The sequence below is a fragment of the Zea mays genome, chromosome 7, assembly GCF_902167145.1.
Source record: "Zea mays cultivar B73 chromosome 7, Zm-B73-REFERENCE-NAM-5.0, whole genome shotgun sequence".
In the NCBI taxonomy this organism is placed as follows: domain Eukaryota; kingdom Viridiplantae; phylum Streptophyta; class Magnoliopsida; order Poales; family Poaceae; genus Zea; species Zea mays.
The window spans coordinates 110,506,302-110,528,736 of NC_050102.1; the positions used below are offsets into that span (position 1 = coordinate 110,506,302).

The following is a 22,435-nucleotide window of genomic DNA, read 5'->3' on the forward strand; positions in this document are numbered from 1 at the left end:
TTTATTTATCGATCATGTCTACTTGAGAGGATGCTCTCAGAACTTTCTTATTGAGAAGGCTCGATAACCTCACCAAAAAGGACAAGATGCAGATAACAATGATATCAACTTGGGCTATTGAGCTGTACTTAGACAAGGTGCCTACCATTATGTTTCCCAGCTTCAATATTGGGTTGAGTAACTGCCATTCCAGATCTTATTTATTATTTGTGTAATTTTGTAGATTAATCACCTAATGAAGGATACCACTGTCACCATTATAAATTGAGTAGCAGAGCCTAATAGCTCGGAATATTGTTAGGTAGTAAGTGAATTTTGTGCTTTTCTTAGTGACAACAAAGATGTATTAGATGAAGCAACAACAATGAAAGGCATAAATATATATACCGGGAAACAGATTGCTAGGTGTGTAAGGGGTAGCCTGCCTCCACCTGGTTCTGCCTCGAGCCAATCTAGACCGTCCATCTATATCCCAGCACCGTTTGTCCTAGCAATGGCCGGCACGGGTGGGAGGCGCCGCCCGCGAAGAGCATAAGCGTGGCACAACGCGAACGACGCGCGCGGGCGAGCCACACGCGGAGGTGGCCGAGAAACGATGGGTGGAAGGACGTCGGGTGCGGGATCGCGTGCTCCTGCCATGGCCACGTGCAGGACTCGAGAGTCAGGGATGTGAAGTTGGCCAGCCCCGGCAGTCGCAGCAGCGACGTCGAGCCCCATAGCCTCGGCTCCACGCCCAGCGACTGCGCGTAGTCCCACGCGGACCCCGCGACCACCAGGAAATGGTCATGCCCGTGCCGGCGAGACAGGATATGCGCCTTGTCCGGCGACAGGAACTCCGCCAGCGCCACACCGTGCCTCGTGGATTCGTCAAGCAGGGCCAGATCGATCACGTACGGCAGTGCGTCAAGAGCCGCGTAGTAGGGCAGGAACACGTGAAAGCTCTCTTGTAGATTTTGGTGTTTGGATGACAACTCAATTAAAGGACTAACAAGTGTGCTAAGTATTGAACAGGTGCTTAGTGTAAAGCTAACAGAGTTCAACACAAGTGAACAAGTGTGATGGTCCAAGGACTAGATGATTGATAGATAATAGACATCACAAGTATGACGGACATTGCAAAAGTGATACTCGGGTGCGTAGCTCGGAAACAACTGATCAAGCCAAGGATGGAGGCAAGAAGAACTTCGAGGTACCAAGTGCACGGGAGAAGGTCAAAGAGGCTGAGGAACCCAAAGCCAAGGGTGAAGAAGAAAACTTGCAAAGTCAAGGATGATCGAGTTGAGAAGAGCTATGGCACATCAAGGATCACTACATAAGGACATGACTTACTGTTGGGGACCTTCGGCGTCCGAAGGTCCTCAAAAACAGGATTTAACAGTATTTCTGTAGTACAATATGTGAACAGGTACCCTCAGACTAAAATCGGCATTGCGGCAGACCGGAATAATACGAAGCTTGATACAGAGCCGAAGGTGTTGAGCAGGAAAGCTTCGGCGTAACAGCAGAGAGTGGAACCGACTTAAAGATGAAAAGGCTATTCAGACCTCAATAGATTATTATAGAGTTATTGTCAGATGTAAAGGGTATGAATGTAATTTTGTAAGGGTTGTGTCCCGTGTCTATAAATAGGTGAACAGTATCCCCGTACTGTTCACGCTGACTTGTCATTCGCTTTTTGCGTCACGCTTGTACAATCATTTCCTTCCGATTGAAGGTACACTTGTTGTTCAATAATATTTTTGTTTATGCTCAATAATAATAAATGATTGTTCATGTCTCCCTTTATATTCTTCATATTTCATCCTTCGTCATTATTTTGATTAATTTGTGAAGGTATGTCTTTCATAACCTTCGTCCGCAAGTCATTATGTCCTAAGGGAAATAGTGCTTCGGAGGACGAAGGGCATTAACGATTAACATTTTCTATGTTGCCTTGTTCTTAAACTCTTAGCACTTGAGAACAAGTCACCAACATTGGCGCCCACCTCCGGTGAACTCACTTCCATTTCTTGAGCTTTTTCGACACCTTCGGAAGGCATCACCTTCGTCATGCCACCGAAGAAGACTTCAGCACCAGGGGCTGGCACGCTACAGCCTTTGGACCCCAATCAAGACGTCCTTTCTCTTAGAGAGGCATGAAGCCAGAAGAGGAAGGCTACTAGTCCAACACCTCCGGAGGATGATCTAGATCAGGAGATTCAAAATCTGGAAATCCTTCAGCAACAGGTTCAACGAAAGAAGGAGAAGATGGCCAGGCTAGTCGAACTGCAGAGGCAGATAGACGAAGCCTCTGAAGAAGTTCGCCATCTTGCTCAGGATGAGCAACACCGAAGGCCTCAGCATCAAGATCTTCATCAGGAGGGTTTTCCCAATGAAGATGACTGGTATGACAATTTCCATCATGGGAATTTTGTTTTTGATGATGCTTCTCCCCTGTCCGCTGAGCTGCAGGCTACACCTTGGCCCCCGTCCTACAAGCCGCCTCAGCTCCCCGTGTTTGATGGCCACTCAGACCCGAAGCAGTTTTTGATGAGCTACGAAGCAACAGTGTCTTCGTATGGTGGCAATGCTTCAGTCATGGCCAAATCTTTTGTTATGGCTGTCAGAAGCGTTGCTCAAACCTGGTATTCCTCCCTTCGACCAGGAACAATCACCTCATGGCAGAAGCTAAAGGATTTGCTGTTAACTAGCTTTCAAGGGTTTCAGACGAAGCCGGTCACTGCTCAGGCTCTCTTCCAATGCACTCAGGACCATGAAGAGTACCTTCAGGCATATGTCCGAAGGTTTCTACGATTGAGGGCACAGGCGCCAACAGTGCCCAATGAGATTGTCATTGAGGCTATGATCAAGGGGCTTCGGCCAGGGCCGTCAGCACAGTATTTTGCCAGGAAGCCACCACAAACGCTGGAAAAGCTGCTCCAGAAGATGGATGAATACATTCGAGCTGACAATGATTTTCGTCAAAGAAGGGAGGAGGCTTTTAGGTTTTCTGAAATGACCAGGGGCTTCGGAGGAAGGTTTTACCCGAGGCATGTCAGGTCAATTCACAATTCCACTCAGAATGATGATAAAGGGAGTCAGCAACAAAGGCCACAATACTCCTCACAGGCTTCAGGGCAACAACAAAGTTCCTTCCGACCTCCAGCTCCAAGAGGCAGAGGAGCCAGGGGCTTCGGAGGAAGATTTGGCGATCAACCGAGAAGAATCTTTTGCTTATTCTGCGGTGAAAACAAAGGTCATACTACCAGGATGTGCCATGTCACTATTCAGAAGCAAAAGGAAATAGCTGAAGCAGCAGCACAACAGGTTCAGCCGAAGCAGGTCATGCATACAGCTTCGTATCATTCGCCCTACATCCCAGAATATGTGGGCAACCATCCTGCAGTCTCTGTTGCTTCGGCGAGTCAGCCTCAAGCTTCCTGGCAACAGCCTCCGCCTCCACCTCCGTTGCAGCAAGGCCAACAGCCAGAAGGGAGCCAATATGCTCCGCATCAAAGGGACTTCAGAGAACAGTCCGAAGCTCGCACGGTCAACAGCACTGTGCCAGAATCAAAGCACATCTATTGACAAATATCCTACCCTAATAGCAGTCTTTTTCATTCAGTTTTATTTTCTGTAATAAAGGACATTGTTTAGGTTTCATGAAATTAGTTTCAATGATTCCTACAAAAAAATATGTTTTCTTCACAGGCTTATGATAATAAAAAGGGCCTTCGGACTATCGAAAATTTTTCGAAGCAACAAAAAGACGTTCTAAGGAACGCAGAGTAAGTTTAATGAAGTCACAAAAAGTCGTTCCGAAGGGAGCGCAGTGTAAGTTTTCTGCTCCAAAGTCGTTCCAAAAGGAATGCAGAGCATACAGCGAAAAGTCAACGCTGATACCGCCTAAGTAAAAGGCGAAGAAGCTCCAAAGACGTTCCTAAGGGAATGCAGAGCTTACAGCGAAAAGTCAACGCTGATTCCGCTGAAGTAAAAGGCGAAGAAGCTCCTAAGGGAGGCTTATAGCAAAAAATCAACGCTGATTCACAAAAAGATTATGTGTTTTATCGCGCAAATATGCGTGTATCTTCGGAATATCATCTTACATAGCATAACATCATCACATCATCTTTGCATAACATAAGCATCATACATCATACTGCATGTGGCATAAGAAGGAAATATGATATCAATCTTCGGGAAAACGCTTTGAAAGAGGGGCAAATCATGCCAAGTCACAAGGAGAAACAATATTGATTTCTGAAGTATAGCCTTGAGGAATGTTTCTACGAAGCTTCAAAACTTTCCAAGATACTTCGGATATTGTTGTGATAAGTGGTAATTTCTCTTCACGAAGCATGAAAAGAAGGGAAGGTGTTTTTTCGTCAAAGACTCAAAAAAGGTACGTATGTAAGGTTTCATGCATCGTAAAGAATTGAACCATAAAGAAAAATAAAACAAATATATTACATACAGGATTACAAGATATTACACATGTTACATTTAAAATGTTTTTACAAATAGCATCTAGTCTTCCCTAAGTACCACTTCTGCAGCTTCGTTTAACAGTCGATCGACAACTTCATCCATAATATCTTCGGCCATCTTTTTAATTTCGTCGTCCCCCTTCGGCTGAGGGCCCGAAGGCGCTTTAGTCGGATCTGAGGCAGGACACGGCTACATTACTATTACAAATCGCAAACAGATCTTAAAAGCCTAAATATTACAACACGATAAAAACTATTATTTAGTACCTAATTGACCTTCGGCTTCTGCGCTTTTGACAACAGCTTCAGCTACGTCTCTCGCATCGTGAATGCCCTTTTCACTTCTTCGAATAATTTCTCCAGCCATTTCTCGGCCACCATTATCCCAGATATCAGTAAAAAACTTTCCACCAATTATGCTAGCTTCGGCCGGAGGATCTTTTGTATCTTCAAAGGACAAAGCAGCTTCGGACTGTGCTAAAGTTTTTACATGTTCGCAGCCCTTCTTCTCTAAAATGCTGGCAATCCCTCTGGCGCCAGAGAAGGCACATATATCTCCTCGGCTATTTAAAATTTCTTCGAAGGCTTCAGCTTCGTGGTCAATCCATTCAATGACACCTTCGGGATTGCCCCTCGAAAAGTTTTCCTCACTCGAGAATGCGCCAACCTTGGCGAAGCTAGCCTTTAATTTTTTAACACAATCTATAGATTTATTGTAGCATCTCTTTTTGGATGAACGAAGCTCTTCAACAGTCACTTCTAGGTGATCTGCCCATTGATCGCTGAGTTCACGCTTTGTTTCTTCAAGTATACGTTCTTCTTTGGCTCTGGCCAATTGTTTCCGAAGGTCTTCAATTTCGCTTTTCTGAGCTTCAGCTTGACTTTTAAAAGCAGCTTCGTCCTCCTTTATTTTATCTATCAATGAGTATAATATTTTGTCTTTTTCGAGACCTTCGTTCCTCAGTTCAATTACTTCGGAATGAAGGTTGTTCAGGGCTATAGTACAACTTTCGTCTTCAGCATCTTTTTGTGCCCTGAGGGCATTGCTGAGTATCAGGCCCTGCAAATAGGAACATGTCTGTGTCAATAGTTTTAAACAAACGAAAAATTTTGAACTCGACAAAAAATACAAGAATTCCACTTGTCGCACCTTTAAACTGTTGTAAGCCAGGCTGTCAGCCAGATCGTTCTTTGACAGCACCGAAAGTCCGTCTTCTAAAGTTGGGAATCCGAAGCTTCTGCTCATCTCCCGACAAACAGAAATTTCCTTGTTGTCGGGGAGACAATACAAGAAATCTTCTTCTCCACTGCCATTAAATATCAACGCCCCCTTCGGATATTTCAACTTTCGGGCATAGTGCTGGGCCTCTTGTTCTTCTTTTTCTGATAATTTCTTCCCCGAAGCATGACGAAAAATATAATCACGAATTTCGGGGGATGCTTCGGGGGTAACAACTCCAGTTTCTTTTGCAAGGGTTGGCTTTGTTATTTTTTCTGCCTCACTTTCCAAGGCTTTTGCCTTTGCGGGATCTGAGGGCCCAGCTTCGGTTTCAATTTCCTGCTCTGGAGCTGTAGAACCAGAAATTTCAGCTGTTGTTTCAGAAGCAACAGCAGCCTTCTTCGGAGGTGTGCTTGAAGATTTGATTGTTTCCAGCACATCTAGCACATTGGCCATCCTCTTTCTTTTCGGAGTCATGGCTGGCACTTTTTGATTCTTTACTGTCTCAATATTTGCTGCAGGACTCAAAACTCCGGATGTTTTGGAGCCCTCAGTAGCTTCTTTTACCTCCTCAATTTTTTCTATGGACGGTGCTTCGACTTTCTCTTTTATTTCTGACAACAAAATGTTTGATTGTTCCGATTCTATCTCTGGTGGCACTTCGGCCGTTTCTACGATCTCTGGCAACAAGGCTGGCTCGGTTGGTTTTTCAGCTTCGGTGTCCGAAGAAGTTTTTCCGGTAAACTCGGGCACCGAAGCTGGTTCAATGTAACGCGGCCGATGCGTAAGAACCTTTATCTTTTTCCTTTTCGGTTCTGGCTCGCTAGGAGCAGCTGCAGCTTCTTCTTTTGCAGAGGTTGTGTTTTTTCTCTTCTGCCTTCGAATGGGATAGCAATAGTCAGGGTAGACAAACCCGATGGCATCAAATACCCGATTCAGTCTCTTCTTTTTTCGGCCTCCGAAGGCTGCTGACATTGCGTTATCTTCGGCCTTCGAGTAGGTCCCAAGCAGTTCATCACTTAAATTGTCAATGCTTTTCAACCACTCATCATCTGGTTCAATAAATTTATCTCCAAATTTAAAAGTGTACTTAAACCTGACAAGTCCACCTTCGTCGGCCTCTTTAATGGTTTCTTGTGGCATTTCCCATTTCTCCGCAAGCGGCCACACCCTGAAGGCGATATGCTCTTGTACTAAGTCTCTTGTTCCTATAAAAGAGCAGACAACGCCGAAGGCTCTTTGGCACTCTTCGGCGGCTTCATTCATCTCAACCTTCGGTCTCCGAAGGCCGAAGCTTTGCCAAATAGGACGCATGATTATACCTTTAATGTCTTCACGTGCTTTCAGATCATTTTTTACATAAAACCACTCTGTCATCCAGCCGCTGGGCCATTTCTTCCGAAAGGTCGGCACGGGGCAGCTTGACCCAGATCGAGAAACAAATTTGTAGCAGCCAAAGTTATTGTGATACTGTTCCTTACCCCAAGGTATTGTCTCGTATGATAATTCGTGAATATTGCAGAAGCTTTTTGCATCAGGTTTCAGACCCTGGCTTCGCACGGCCCACACGAAGATATTCAGCCTTATGATTGCCTCGGGGGTAAGTTGGTGAAGATAGACTTCAAAGATCTTCAGCACTTCCACGACAAAGCTGCTCAAGGGCAATCGCAGCCCAGCCTTCAGAAAGCTTCGGAACACCACGACTTCATTTTCTTCGGGGTCTGGGCAAGTCTTCTCCCCTTCGTCGGCCCTCACAACGGACAGATCCCGGAAATACCTTCCTCTCATATTAACAAGATGATTCTCTTTGATAGTTGATTTACCATAAACTGAATGGCTTGGTCGCCAGGGGCGATCTTCGGAGTCTTCGCCACCGCTGTCCACATCATAACTTTCACTGTCACCAGTATCTTCAGACAGCCCTTCCAGAATTTCCCTGGTGATCTTTTCTGTGTTGGTCTTCGACATTGCTATAAGAAACCCTAAGTTCTTCTCTTCATCAAGACTCAGCTTCATCTCAGCAGCAGCCTTCTTAGCAGCTTCAGACATCTTCGGAAACACTAAAAAACTGTTTTCAAACCCGAAGCTTCAAAGCTAAAAGCTTAGCAGATCACAGTGCACAAGAGCTAAAAAATGAGTGAGCAGGACCGGTTGGCCAGAAAGCGTGCAAAATAAGTTTGCGGTATGGCCTTATTTATACGCTTGATGCATTGAAAGTTGAAAGACCCCACTTGTCATTGAATGTTGCTATTCTAGCAAAGGGAAGGTGTTTTTTTCGGACCTTCGGCATAAAGCCTTCGTTCATATCGCAATTTGAATTTATTATTTCAAACAAATTAATATTGCGAGGGGCTACTGTTGGGGACCTTCGGCGTCCGAAGGTCCTCAAAAACAGGATTTAACAGTATTTCTGTAGTACAATATGTGAACAGGTACCCTCAGACTAAAATCGGCATTGCGGCAGACCGGAATAATACGAAGCTTGATACAGAGCCGAAGGTGTTGAGCAGGAAAGCTTCGGCGTAACAGCAGAGAGTGGAACCGACTTAAAGATGAAAAGGCTATTCAGACCTCAATAGATTATTATAGAGTTATTGTCAGATGTAAAGGGTATGAATGTAATTTTGTAAGGGCTGTGTCCCGTGTCTATAAATAGGTGAACAGTATCCCCGTACTGTTCACGCTGACTTGTCATTCGCTTTTTGCGTCACGCTTGTACAATCATTTCCTTCCGATTGAAGGTACACTTGTTGTTCAATAATATTTTTGTTTATGCTCAATAATAATAAATGATTGTTCATGTCTCCCTTTATATTCTTCATATTTCATCCTTCGTCATTATTTTGATTAATTTGTGAAGGTATGTCTTTCATAACCTTCGTCCGCAAGTCATTATGTCCTAAGGGAAATAGTGCTTCGGAGGACGAAGGGCATTAACGATTAACATTTTCTATGTTGCCTTGTTCTTAAACTCTTAGCACTTGAGAACAAGTCACCAACACTTACTACCAATGAGGTAACAGCTATAGTTATGTGGTGTAAGTCATAAGGCTCAAGATCAAGCTCTAAGAAGTGAACAAGGTCACTAGAAGGAGAACCAATGTCAAAACCAAAACTGGAAGCAGCCCAAAAGAGCTAAGTGCACCTTAACCTTTAGTTTGGGTTGTTCCTGTGTTTGGAAATAGTCTATGTGACCTTTGCAGGATGTTGGAGCTCAGAAATGTCAATCTAGATCAAGTCAAGCTGACTTGATGATTTATGAGTCCAACATCAGAACTCAAGCATGTCAAATGCTATAGAAGTAAAAATCAAAGAGAAGGTATCTTTCTAGACTTAGTACATTGGTATTTGTGTACTAACATATTTGTCTAAGTGTTAGAAACAGAGAAAAGAAGAAAAGAGATGCAAAAGGCTTGGCTGTGTACAGCCAAGACTCAGCTCAGTCTGGCACACCGGACTGTCCGGTGGGGCACCGAACAGTGTCCGGTGCGCCAGGCTGAACTCCGGTGAACAGGCCACTCTCAGGAAAGTCTGGCGGCGTACGGCTATAATTCACCGGACTGTCCGGTGGTGCACAGGACTGTCCGGTGAGCCAACGGTCGATTGCGCCAACGGTCGTCAACGCAATCAGCGGGCGACGCGTGTCATGAGCCAACAGTCAGTTGGCGCACCGGACAGTGTCCGGTGAGCCAAGACGACTGTTGCTCCAACGGTCAGCTGTGCCAGTTTTGGAAGGAGATCGGGCACTGGACAAGCTACAGTACCTGTCCGGTGCGCCACCCGACAGAAAGCAAATATTGCCTTCCAAATGAAGTCCAACGGCTCCTAGGCTCCTTGGGTCTATAAAAGGGACTCCTAGGCGCCTCCAACAAAAATACAAGTGCAGCCAACAAGTGTAGACATCACTCGGATCAATTCTCTCTCTCCCTCTTGTGTATATCTCTCTAGTTTGTGTAGAGGCAAAGCTATAAGCCTTGAGAGAGTGGAGAAGTGCTACAAAGAGCTAGAGCAAGGTCTTGAGCATATAGTTACTCTGCTGGAGTGCTGCCAAGAAGATTGTAAGCAGCCGCGGTTTCGTTGTAACCAACTCAACATAGTGAAAGGCTCTATCTGTCATACGGACAGATCTGAGCAAACGGAGGAAGGAGTTGAAACAGACTCCAAGCCCAGGTGTGGCTAACTCCAACGAGGACTAGGCAAGCATTTCAGGCTTGGCCGAACCTCGGGATAAATCCTTGCGTTTGTGTGCTCTGTTCTGAATTGTGCTCTGACTCTCTGTCTTACTCGCTTTTATTTCTGCACTTCAACACTTATCTGTGGTACAAGTTATATTTGAAGTGCAGGACATTTTGAGACAGGATCTTCTATTCCGCTGCAACCTACTCGAAGGGGCTTCTCATTCCACTGCGTTCTAGTCTTTGAGTAGAGTAAGAATTTAAGTTTTAAAGTGATAATTTTTATTCGCCTATTCACCCCCCCTCTAGGTGACATCCATATCCTGTTCACGGGCAAAGGGAACTTTCAACACGGCATCGGCTGGGTCGTCGGCGAGGAAGTCCCGTTCCAGGATGCGGTGGTGGAAGAAGGCCTCTAGGAGCCTCGCGTCGTTGCGGTACCAGGACCGGTTGCGAGGGTGAGTGCGAGGGCCGAGCCCGTGGTCGGCGAGCGACTCGTAGGGTGGGACCGAGGTGGCCGCGACGGATGGGTCGGCGAGCGGGAAGGCGTTGGCGCCGCAATGGCGGAGGAGGGCGGTGTTGAAGTGTGGGGGCAGGCCGCGTATGTGGATCCGTCGTCCTGCGCAGGGGTCCGGCCCTGCGGCGTCGATGGTGCCGGGCAAGGCGATGACACTGAGGAAGGGGAGGAAGATGAGGAGGGGATTCACCATTGACTGACCTCAGGAGGGAGAGTACGGGTGTCCGTGTAACCGTAATACCACCGAAGAAAGCTTCATCAACAGGGGTTGCCGCTCTGTAGCCACTGGACCCAAACCAGGAGACCCTTTCTCTTCGAGAGGCCCGAAGCCAGAAGAGGAAGGCCACTAGTCCAACACTCCAGAAGGAGGAGTTGGACCAAGAAATTAGAAACATGGAGATGCTTCATCAACAAGTACAAAGGAAGAAGGAGAAGATGGCCCGACTAGCCGATCTTCAAAGGCAGATTGACGAAGCCACTGAAGAAGTACGCCATCTTTCCCAAGACGAACAAGAGCGAAGGCCCCAACATAGGGATCTTCACCAAGAAGGCTTCTTCAACGAGGATGGATGGTATGATGATTTTAATCATGATACCTTTACCTTTGACGATGCTTCTCCCTTGGCAGCAGAACTGCAGGCTATCCCATGGCCTCCATCATACAAGCCACCTCAGCTCCCCATGTATGATGGACATTCAGATCCGAAGCAGTTTTTGATGAGTTATGAAGCAACTATATCTTCATACGGAGGCAATGCAGCTGTCATGGCCAAGTCCTTTGTCATGGCAGTTAAAAATGTGGCCCAAACATGGTATTCTTCTCTTCGGCCAGGAACTATTACTTCATGGCAGAAGCTCAAGGATATGCTGGTGACAAGTTTCCAGGGCTTTCAGACGAAGCCAGTCACAGCTCAGGCTCTGTTTCAATGCACGCAAGATCATGAGGAGTATCTCCAAGCATACGTCTGAAGGTTCTTACGCCTGAGAGCACAAGCGCCTACAGTGCACAATGAAATTGTCATTGAGGCCATGATTAAGGGGCTTCGTCCAGGACCTACTACTCAGTATTTTGCTAGAAAGCCTCCACATACTTTGGAGAAGCTGCTTCAAAAGATGGATGAATACATCCGGGCTGACAATGACTTTCGCCAAAGAAGGGAGGAAGCCTATAGGTTCTCTGAGATGACCAGGGGCTTCGGAGGAAGAATCCACCCAAGGCATGTCAGGTCAATTCACTCCACCCAGAGTGACGATAGAGGAAGTCAACAACAGAGGCCACAGTATTCCTCGCAAGCTTCGGGGCAGCAACAAAGCTCTTTACGGCCGCCAGCTCCAAGAGGCAGAGGCGCCAGGGGCTTCGGAGGAAGGTTTGGGGATCAGCCTAGGAAAATTTATTGCTTATTCTGCGGTGAGGACAAGGGCCATACAAAAAGGATGTGCCATGTCACCATTCAGAAACAAAAGGAAATAGAAGAAGCCGCAGCTCAGCAGAACCAGCCAAAACAGGTCATGCATACTGCTTCGTATCACTCACCCTACATACCAGAGTACGTGGGTAACCATCCTACAGCTTCTGTTGCTTCAGCTAGTCAGCCACATGCATCTTGGCCACAGCCCCCACCTCCGCCACCACCACAACCTGCATATTCACGAGGCCAGCAGCCACAAGGGAGCCAACAGACCCATCACCAGCGAGATTTCAGGGAGGAGTCCGAAGCTCGCACAGTCAACAGTACTGTGCCAGAATCAAAACATATCTATTGAGAGATATCCTACCCCTGAAACAGATTTCATATTCATTGTCATTTTCTTTTTTTAATAAGGAGCAATTATTGTAAACCTAGTTTTATTGCCATTTTCAATTTCTTGTAATAGCTTCGTTCTTTCCACAGTGAAATATATCTTCTCCATAGACTCACGAAGTCCAAAAAAGTCGATGAAGCGCAAAAGTCATTCCTAAGGGAACGTAGGGCTAAAAATCACATTACAAGTATCACCGAAGCTACAAAAAGTCGTTCTAAGGAACGCAGCATAGGTTTGTCGAAGCTACAAATAGTCGTTCCTAAGGGAGCGCAATGTAAGTTTTCTGCTCAAAAGTCGTTCCAAAGGGAATGCAGAGCCAAATACCGCCGAAATATAAGGCGAAGCGCGAAAAGTCAACGCGAGTACCGCCGAAATAGAAGGCGAAGAAGTTCAAAAGACGTTCCTAAGGGAATGCGGAACTTACAGCGAAAAGTCAACGCTGATACACCGAAAAATAAACGGTGAAGCCGAAAAATAAACGGCAAAGAGGTTGTGTATTCCACTATGGGGGTGTGAGTGTGCGTCTTCGGCATAAACATCATTTTGCATAACATAACATCATCACATCATTTCGCATAACATGACATCATACACCATATCACATCAATGGCACAAGAAGGGGATACAATATTGATCTTCGGAGAATGCTTCGGAAAAGTGAAATTGTGCTAAGGCACAAAATAAATTTTGAAGAGGTATAACTTCATCAGCTCTGTTGTGGAGGGAGAAATCTATTGTTCACGAAGTATTAATATTTTTATGACACTTGGATGTTCTCTACGAAGTATGAATTTCTTCACGAAGCATGAAAAGAAGGGAAGGTGTTTTTTCGCCGAAGGCTCAAAAAACGGTATGTATGTAAAGTTTCATGCATCGTAAAGAACTAAATTATAAACAATTTACACGTTACATTCAAAGATACAAACATCAAGTATTACAGACTTAGTTCAGTAAATATTACATTAATATCTTAAAAAATGTTTTTACAACAGCTATTCTTCTTCCTTCAAAACTTCATCTGCAACTTCGGTCAGCAATTTGGTAACGACTTCGTCTATGATAGCTTCAGCCATATTAATAATTTCTATTGTTTTCTCTGTCTCTGGGTCGGCCAGTGGGTCAAATGGCTCTGGGGGAGGAGATAGTTCAGCTGCGGTAGAAGACATGAGTTAGTTCGAAGTCACAAAAATAAATAACAATAATGTTAAAAGACATCAAATAATACCTATCCGTCTTTCAAGTTCCGCAGCTTTTTCAGCTGCTTTCGCTGCTTCTCGAGTGTCATGAATATCTTTTTCGCTCTTTTTCATTATTTCATGGGCCATCCCTCGGCCGCCATTCTCCCAGATATTAGTGAAAAATTTTCTGCCTATTGAGCTTGCTTCGGCCGAGGGGTCCTTCGTATCGTCAATAGAGAAGGCAGTTTCGACCTGGGCCAAAGTTTTAATATGTTCGCACCCCGCCTTCTCCAAAATAGCTGCAACTCCCCTCGCACCAAAGAACGCGCAGACGTCCCCGCGGTCGCTCAAAATTTCTTCAAAAGCTTCGGCTTCGCTGCTGATCCACTCAATTACGCCCTCAGGATCGCCTCTTATGAAGTTGTCTTCGCTCGAGTACGCGCCCACGTTGGCGAAGCTAGTCTTTATCTTTTTTACGCACTCCACAAATTTTTCAAAACATCTCTCTTTTGATGCGCGAAGTTCTGCAACTCTTTTTTCACAATAATTTTTCCAGTAATCACTGGCATCTCATTCAGCTTCGGCAACAGCGCATTTTAATTTGGCTTCAGCCAGTTGCTTTTGAAGGTTTTCAATCTCATTCTTTTGGATTTCAGATTGAGCCTTGAAGTTAGCTTCATCTCCCTTTACTTTGTCCACCAATGTAAGTAGGATTTTGTCTTTTTCCAAAGCTTCGTTTCTCAGTCTGATAACCTCTGTTCGAAGGTTGTTGAGAGCAATAGTGCAGCTCTCGTCTTCAGCATTCTTTTGCGCCCTTAAGGCGTTGCTAAGTATTAAGCCCTATACGAAAAGAATGAATGGGTTAATATAAGAACAAAAGACATTCAAAATTCATAAACTTCCAAATACACAATTTTTGTACCTTTAGACTGTTGTATGCAAGGCTATCCGCAAGATCGTCCTTCGTCATGGAGCAGAGGCCAGCTTCAAGCTTCGGGAACCCCATACTTCTGGCCATTTCCCGGCAGACGAATAATTCTTTGTTGTCTAGGAGGCAATACAAGAAGTCATCTTCATCTGTGCCATTAAACACTAAGGCTCCTTTCGGGTACTTCAGTTCTCGGGCATAGTGTTTAGCTTCAAAAATTTCTTCTTCAGATAATCTTTTTCCCGAAGCGTGTCGAATAATATAATCAAGGACTTCAGAAGGCGCTTCAGGAGTAGAAGCGACAACTTTTTCAGGCAAAATCTGTTCTATAGCTTCTTCTTCCGCTGCCTTTTCTCCAATTTCCGAGGATTTCTCCTTGGCGGGCTCTGAAGGCCTAGCTTCGGCGCTGGCCTGGCTCATTGTAGCTTCGGCTTCAGTCAGTTTTGTTTCGGTTTCAATTTGCACTTTCGAAGCCTTAGCAATTTTCCCTGGAGTAGACCTTGAAGCTTTTATCGTCTCCAGCACATCTAGTACACTAGCCATCCTTTTTCTATTGGGGGTCGCTGCTAGACCTTTTTGTGCCTTCGGCACCGTCACTTCTGCCAAAGGGCTTGGAACTTCTAATGTTTTCGTCCCTTCGATTCTTGGTTCCTCAATTTTGTCAGTCTTCGGCATTGCAACCGGCTCTTCAATCCTCTGCGTAGTAGCAGGTCCTCTTGCTTCAATAGCTGAAGAAGTTTCACCGCCAAATTCAGGTACTATGGTCGGTTCAATGTAGCGCGGTCGATGGGTAAGGACCTTCAACTTTTTCCTCTTCCAGAAGTTGCACCCTTTCTTTTCTGACCCCGCGACGGGTAGCGATAGTCAGGGTACACAAATCCAATAGCATCAAAAACCCTATTTAGTCTTTTCTTTTTTCGGCTCCCGAAGGCCGCAGATAGTGCATTATCTTCAGACTTGGAGTATGCTCCAAGTAGTTCATCACTAGTATTTTGAACACATTTCAGTCAGTCATCATCTGGTTCGATAAACTGGTCTCCAGACCTGAAGGTATATTTCAATCGAACTAAACCACCTTCGCTAGGGTTAGTGATGCTCTCTGTTGGCATTTCCCAGCTGTCTATCAATGGCCATATTCTGTAGGATACATGTTCTTGAACTAAGTCTCTTATCCCAATAAAAGAGCAAACTGTGCTGAAGGCCCTTCGGCATGCTTCGGCTGCCTCATCAATTTCTACCTTCGGCTTTTGGAGGCCGAAGCGGGACCAGATGGGTCGCATAATGATTTCTTTAATATCTTCTCTTGCCTTCAAATCATTTTTCACGTAAAACCATTCTTCCATCGAGGCCCTAGGCCACCTCTTCCGAAACGTTGGCACTGGGTAGCTTGCGCTAGAGCGAGCAACAAAGCTGTAGCACCCAAAATTGTTATGATATTGTTCCTTACCCCAAGGCCTCGTCTCATACGAAAGCTCGTGCATACTGCAAAAACATCTTGCGCTTGGCTCTAGACCTTGACTCTTCACAGCCCAGATGAAGATCCCCATTCTGATAATTGCTTCGGGAGTGATCTGGTGAAGGAAAATCTGATATATCTTTAAAACTTTAACGACAAATCTGCTTAATGGGAACCAAAGTCCAGTTTTGAAGAAACTTTGGTAGATTACAACTTCGTCTTCTTCGGAAGCAGGAACGACTCTGTCTACGTCAGCCCTCACAATAGACATATCTCGAAAATACCTTCCTCTCATATTATCAAGATGACTCTGTTTGATAGTTGATTTCCCGAAGACTGCATGACTTGGTCGCCAAGGACGATCTTTAGAGTCTTCGCCTCCACTCTCCACATCATAGCTGTCACTATCATCAGTATCTTCAGACAAGCCTTCTAATATCTCTTTAGTTATCTTCTCTGTGTTTGTTTTTGCAATTGACTCAATAAATCCAGCAGTCTTCTCCTCAAGGAGCTTCTCCTCCTCGCTCAGCTTCGTCTCAGCAGCAACTTTTTTGTCTTGAGACATCTTTTCTTCGGAAATGGCGAAAATGTGTCCTTAAAACCGAAGCTTAGAAAGTCTAAGAAACTAAGCAAGTGTTGGTGAGCAAGAGCTAAAAAAATGAGCAAAACAAAGCAAGCGGCAAGTAACGTACCAAATGTGCTCGGGGTGAGTTCTTATTTATACGCCCAGTGCGCTCCAAGTTGGAGGGGCCCATCTGTCATTGACTGTTGCTATTCTAGCAAAGGGAAGGTGTTTTTTCGGATCTTCGGCTTAGGGCCTTCGTCCATATCGCAATCTGAATTCGTTATTCTAACAAATTAACCATGCGAGGGGCTACTGTTGGGGGCCTTCGTCTTCTGAAGGTCCTCAAAAACATGATTTAGCAATGTTTTCGGAGTTGTAATACATGAACAGGTACCTTCGGACTCGAATCAGAACCACAGTGGGAGAAGCAAGAACAATACGAAGATTGATGCAGCGCCGAAGCTACGCGCAAGGGAGCTTCGGCATGACAGCAGGAAAGAGAACCGACTTAAAGGGGAAAAGGCTATTTAGACCTCGATGAATTACCTTATAGTCATTAGCAAATGTAAAGGGCATGGATGTAATTTCACATGGGCTGCATCCCATGCCTATAAATAGATGAACAGTACCCCCGTACTGTTCACGCTGACTTGCATTTGCTCGTGCATCACACGTGTACTTTTACCTTCTATCAAGCCGAAGGTACATTTGTAATTTGATATCATTTCTATTTTTCCATGATAATAAAATAGAAATGAGCTGATAATGTTATATAACTGTTCATGTTATCTCTTACATTCCATATGATTCTCCTTTTATTATCGTATACTGCAATGATGAAGGTATGTCCTTCGTGACCTTCGTCTGAAGATCATTATATCCTAAGGGAAATAATGTCTCGGAGGACAAAGGGCATTAACATTTAACGTTTTTTTGTGTTGCCTTGTTCTTAACTCATAGAATTTGAGAACAAGTCTCCAACAGTACTGTAGCAGTCCGTTGCGCGATCTCTTTCCTTTTCTAGCGAAGCCAACTGTTTGTTCTTCGGATCTGTTGGCACACCGGACAGTCCGGTGCGATCATCCGACTGTTGGCTAAGCCACGTGTCACCCGTTGATCGCGCAGGCGACCATTGGACGCGAGCGCCGTTGGCTCACCGGACAGTCCGGTGCACCACCAGACAGTCCGGTGAATTTTAGCCGCGGCGCCTTCGACTTTTCCCAAGAGCGACGAGTTCGTCGCCGAAGACATAGGCGCGGGCGCCGATGACTCATCGGACAGTCTGGTGCACCACCGGACAGTCCGGTGATTTATAGCCACGTTGCCGCGCAAATTCTCAAGAGCAGCTAGTTCGCCGTCGGGCCAGTCTGGGCACCGGACCTGTCTGGTGCACCACCGGACAGTCCGGTGCGCCACAGGCTGGTGCTGGTTTGGCTGACTTAGGCATTCTTTCTTCCATCCTTTTTCTCTTTTCTTGGTCATGTCTCTAGTACTTAGATAAACATGTTAGTAACCAAAAACAATTAACTAAGTCCAGAGACATACCTTTCTCTTTGATCTGCACTTCTCACTTAGCTAGCACATATGAACTCAAAACAATGTGTTGGGCATCTAATCACCAAAACAATTATAGAAATGTCCCAAGGGCACATTTCCCTTTCAATCTCCCCCTTTTTGGTGATTTATGCCAACACATTGAAAAGCAACTAAGAAATGCTAATTTAAGACCAAATTTTTCTACCTTTAGTATTTGGCATATTTGGATCACTTTTGCCACCACTTGGTTTGTTTTTGCAAATCAAATCCTTTTTCCTATCTCTAAGTCAAACACACTTGTTTGGGCAAATAGAGAGATATTGCAAGAGTAAAATTGATCAAGTGTCAAAAACTCCCCCTTTTCCCATAATCAAAATTCTCCCCCATAAGAGACCAAATTTTGCAATAAGAGTCATTTGTGCAAAATACAAATTCTAACTCTACTATTTTTGAAATTCACAAGTGGTTGGCTGATCCAGTTGCTTTGGCCTTAATTTCTCCCCCTTTGGCATTAAGCACCAAAACGGGAAAACTTTTGGCCCTTTAACCCTATTGCCTCACCAAAATGTCAAATAAGAGCAAAAAGGCAATGAGAGCATTAGTATGACCTTGGAATGCAGTGGAAGTCTTTTCATCTCCAAGTTCATTTTCCCTTTCAATTGTCCTTCGAGACTACTTCAAGTGACTCAAACAAACACGTTAGTCTCAAAGGAGTCAAGTTGTAGCTCATCTCCCCCTAAACATGTGCATCATTTGCATACGGACTTGTGAGGTCCGGGGATGACTTGTACAACTTGATAAAGTAATGAACCTATCATAGACCGGTATGCCTTTTGATCAACGGACTTACCTCCTTTGTTGAGGTCAAGATGTCCATCAGTTCCCATCGGTGTCTTCGTGGGCTTAGCATCCTTCATTCCAAACCTCTTGAGAAGATCTTGAGTGTACTTCATTTAGGAGATGAAGGTGTCGTCCTTGAGTTGCTTCACTTGGAATCCAAGGAAGTAAGTCAACTCGCCCATCATCGACATCTCAAACTTTTGCATCATCACCCTGCTAAACTCCTCACAAGACTTTTGGTTAGTAGAACCAAATATAATGTCATCGACATATATTTGGCAAACAAATAGATCACCATCACAAGTCTTTGTGAAAAGAGTTGGATTAGCTTTCCCAACCTTGAAAGCATTAGTAATAAGAAAATCTCTAAGGCATTCATACCATGCTCTTGGGGCTTGCTTAAGTCCATAGATCGCCTTAGAGAGCTTATATACATGGTCGGGATACCTTTCATCCTCAAAGCCATGGGGTTGTTCCACGTATACCTCCTCCTTGATTGGCCCAGTAAGGAAAACGCTCTTCACGTCCATTTGGAACAGCCTAAAGGAATGGTGAGCGGCATAGGCTAATAAAATCCGAATTGACTCTAACCTAGCCACAGGAGAAAAAGTCTCCTCAAAATCCAAACCTGCGACTTGGGCATAACCTTTTGCCATAAGTCGAGCCTTGTTTCTTGTCACCACTCTGTGCTCGTCTTGATAGTTGCGGAACACCCACTTGGTTCCCACAACATTTTGCTTTTGACATGACACCAGGCTCCAGACTTCATTCCTTTTGAAGTTGTTGAGCTCTTCCTGCATGGGCAACACCCAGTCCAGATCCTGCAAGGCCTCTTCTACCCTGAAAAGGCTCAATAGAAGAGACAAACAAGTAATGCTCACAAAAACTAGCTAATCATGAGTGAGTAGTTACTCCCTTGCTGATGTCACCCAGAATCTGATCGACGGGGTGATGTCTTTGGATCGTCGCTCGGACTTGAGTTGGAGGGGCCCATGGTGTTTCTTCCTCCATAATCTGTTCTTCCTGTGCTCCCCCTTGATCCTGCCCCTCGTCTTGAGGTACCTATACATCATCTTGAGTTGGGGGATGCACCATTGTCGAGGAAGAAGGTTGATCTTGTTCCTGTACTTCCTGTGATCGCACATCTCCTATCACCATAGTTCGCATTGCGGCCGTCGGAACCTCATCCTCATCTATATCATCAAGATCAATTTGCTCTCTTGGAGAGCCATTAGTTTCATCAAATACAACGTCGCTAGAGACTTCAACTAATCCTGATGATTTGTTGAAGACCCTATACGCCTTTGTATTTGAGTCATATCCTAGTAAAAACCCTTCTACTGCCTTGGGAGCAAATTTAGAATGTCTACCTTTCTTTACCAGAATGTAGCATTTGCTCCCAAATACACGAAAATAAGAAACATTGGGTTTGTTACCAGTTAGGAGTTCGTAGGAGGTTTTCTTGAGGAGACGGTGCAGGTAGAGCCGGTTTATGGTATGGCAAGCTGTGTTCAAAGCTTCCAACCAAAACTGCTCAAGCGTCTTGTATTCTCCAAGCATCGTTCTCGCCATGTCGATTAGCGTCCTGTTCTTCCTCTCTACCACACCGTTTTGCTATGGTGTGTAGGGAGTGGAGAACTCGTGCTTGATGCCTTCCTCCTCAAGATACTCTTCAACTTGCAAAATCTTGAACTTAGACCCATTGTTGCTTCTTATCTTCTTCACCTTTAGCTCAAATTCATTTTGAGCTCTCCTTAAGAAGCTCTTTAGGGTTCCTTGGGTTTCGGATTTGTCCTGTAAAAAGAATACCCAAGTGAAGCAAGAAAAATCATCAACTATTACAAGACCATACTTACTTCCCCCGATGCTGAGGTAGGCAACGGGTCCGAAGAGATCCATGTGAAGAAGTTCCAGTGGTCTTGATGTCGTCATCACATTTTTGCTATGATGAGTGCTTCCCACATGTTTCCCTGCTTGACATGCTGCACAAGGTCTGTCTTTCTCAAAACAGACATTGATTAGTCCTAACAAATGATCTCCCTTTAGAAGCTTATGAAGGTTCTTCATCCCAACATGTGCTAGACGGCGATGCCAAAGCCAACCCATATTAGTCTTAGCTATTAAGCATGCATCTAGATCGGCATTCTCTTTCGAAAAATCAACTAAATAGAGTTTGTCGTCTAATACACCCTTAAAGGCTAATGAAACATCACTCCTCCTAAAGACAAATACATCAACATTTGTAAATAAACAACTGTAGCCCATGTGACACAATTGACTTACAGACAAAAGATTGTACCCGAGCGACTCTACTAAAATACATTTGATATTGAGTGATCATTTGTGATAGCTATCTTGCCCAATCCTTTAACCTTGCCTTGGTTTCTATCTCCAAAGATAATTGTATCCTAGGAATCCCTATTCTTGACGTAGGAGGTGAACATATTCTTCTCCCCCGTCATGTGGTTTGTGCATCCATTGTCGATAATCCAGCTTGAGCCCCCGGATGCATAAACCTGCAAGGAATTTAAGTTTGGGTCTTAGGTACCTGTTGGGTCCTACAAGGTTAGTCACAACAGTTTTTGGAACCCATATGCAAGTTTTGTCTCCCTTGCATTTGGATCCCAACTTCCTAGCAACTACTTTTGCATTTTTGCATGAAAGTACAAAAGAAGCACTGCAAGCATGATAAATAGTAGTAGAACCATTGCAAGTTTTTCTAGGCATATGAAACACAACATGATTACACCTAGGCCTATTTCTACCATGTGCATAAGTGGAACTAGATGCGAACATAGCATGAGAATTAAATGTAGCATCATGAGAAACAATGGGATCATAGCATCTATCATTATAAGCATGACTAGTGAATTTCCTATCATAAATATAGGCATGGTTCTTTTGAGAACTACTAGCCATCATGGCCTTCCCTTTCTCCTTGTTGAGAACGAAGTCCTTTGGCTTGTTAAGTTCTTGGTTTCCTTTCGAAAACCAAGTCCATCCTTAATTGAGGGGTGTCTACCAACAGTGTAGGCATCCCTAGCAAATTTTAGCTTATCATAATCATCTTTGCAAGTCTTAAGTTGAGCATTAAGACTTGCAACCTCATTGTTTAATTTAGCAATAAAAGTAGCATGTTCATCACAGGCATCAATATCAAAGTCTTTACATCTATTGCAAATAATGACATGCTCTACACATGAACTAGTTTCATGAACTTTCTCTAGCTTAGCATTTAATTCAACATTTAAATTCTTTAAGCTAGAAATGGATTCATGACAGGAAGACAACTCAGATGACAGTATTTCATTTTTCTTAATTTCTAAAGCAAGAGATTTTTAAACACTAACAAACTTGTCATGTTCCTCTTATAAAATATCCTCTTGCTTTTCTAGCAGTCTAACATTTTCATTAAGAGCATCGATTAATTCATTAATTTTGTCTACTTTAGCTCTATCTAACCCCTTAAACAAATCAGTGTAATCTACCTCATCATCGGAAGATTCCTCATCGCTAGAAGAAGAGTAATTAGGAGTATCTCGAATACGTACCTTCTTCTCCTTAGCCATAAGGCATGTATGGTGTTCGTTTGGGAAGAGCGAAGACTTGTTGAAGGCTGAGGCAGTTAGTCCTTCATCCTCAGAGTCAGAGGAGGAGCAGTCGGAGTCCCATTCCTTCCCGATGTGTGCCTCGCCCTTGGCCTTCCTGTAGTTCTTCTTTTTCTCCCTCTTCCCATGCTTGTCTTGTGTCTG

At 44.5% G+C, this 22,435-nt stretch overlaps 1 protein-coding gene across 1 annotated transcript; it reads right to left on the reverse strand.

Annotated features, from left to right (window-relative positions):
* Positions 1–452: 452 nt before the first annotated feature.
* Positions 453–10,570, reverse strand: LOC103634087 (probable xyloglucan galactosyltransferase GT19). The gene is made up of 2 exons (XM_008655706.1): positions 10,214–10,570; positions 453–941 (listed from the first exon to the last, which is right to left on the reverse strand). Exons 1-2 carry the CDS (start codon positions 10,568–10,570, stop codon positions 453–455), a joined length of 846 nt encoding a protein of 281 aa, XP_008653928.1.
* Positions 10,571–22,435: the final 11,865 nt, after the last annotated feature.

What these genes read in the sequence shown, in the direction of transcription:
- LOC103634087 (XM_008655706.1), bottom strand. Translation starts at nt 10,570, where the DNA reads ATGGTGAATCCCCTCCTCATCTTCCTCCCCTTCCTCAGTGTCATCGCC. An exon ending in CCGACGACCCAGCCGATGCC is followed by an intron (nt 942 to 10,213) that starts GTGTTGAAAGTT and finishes AATCTACAAGAG; the next exon opens with AGCTTTCACGTGTTCCTGCC.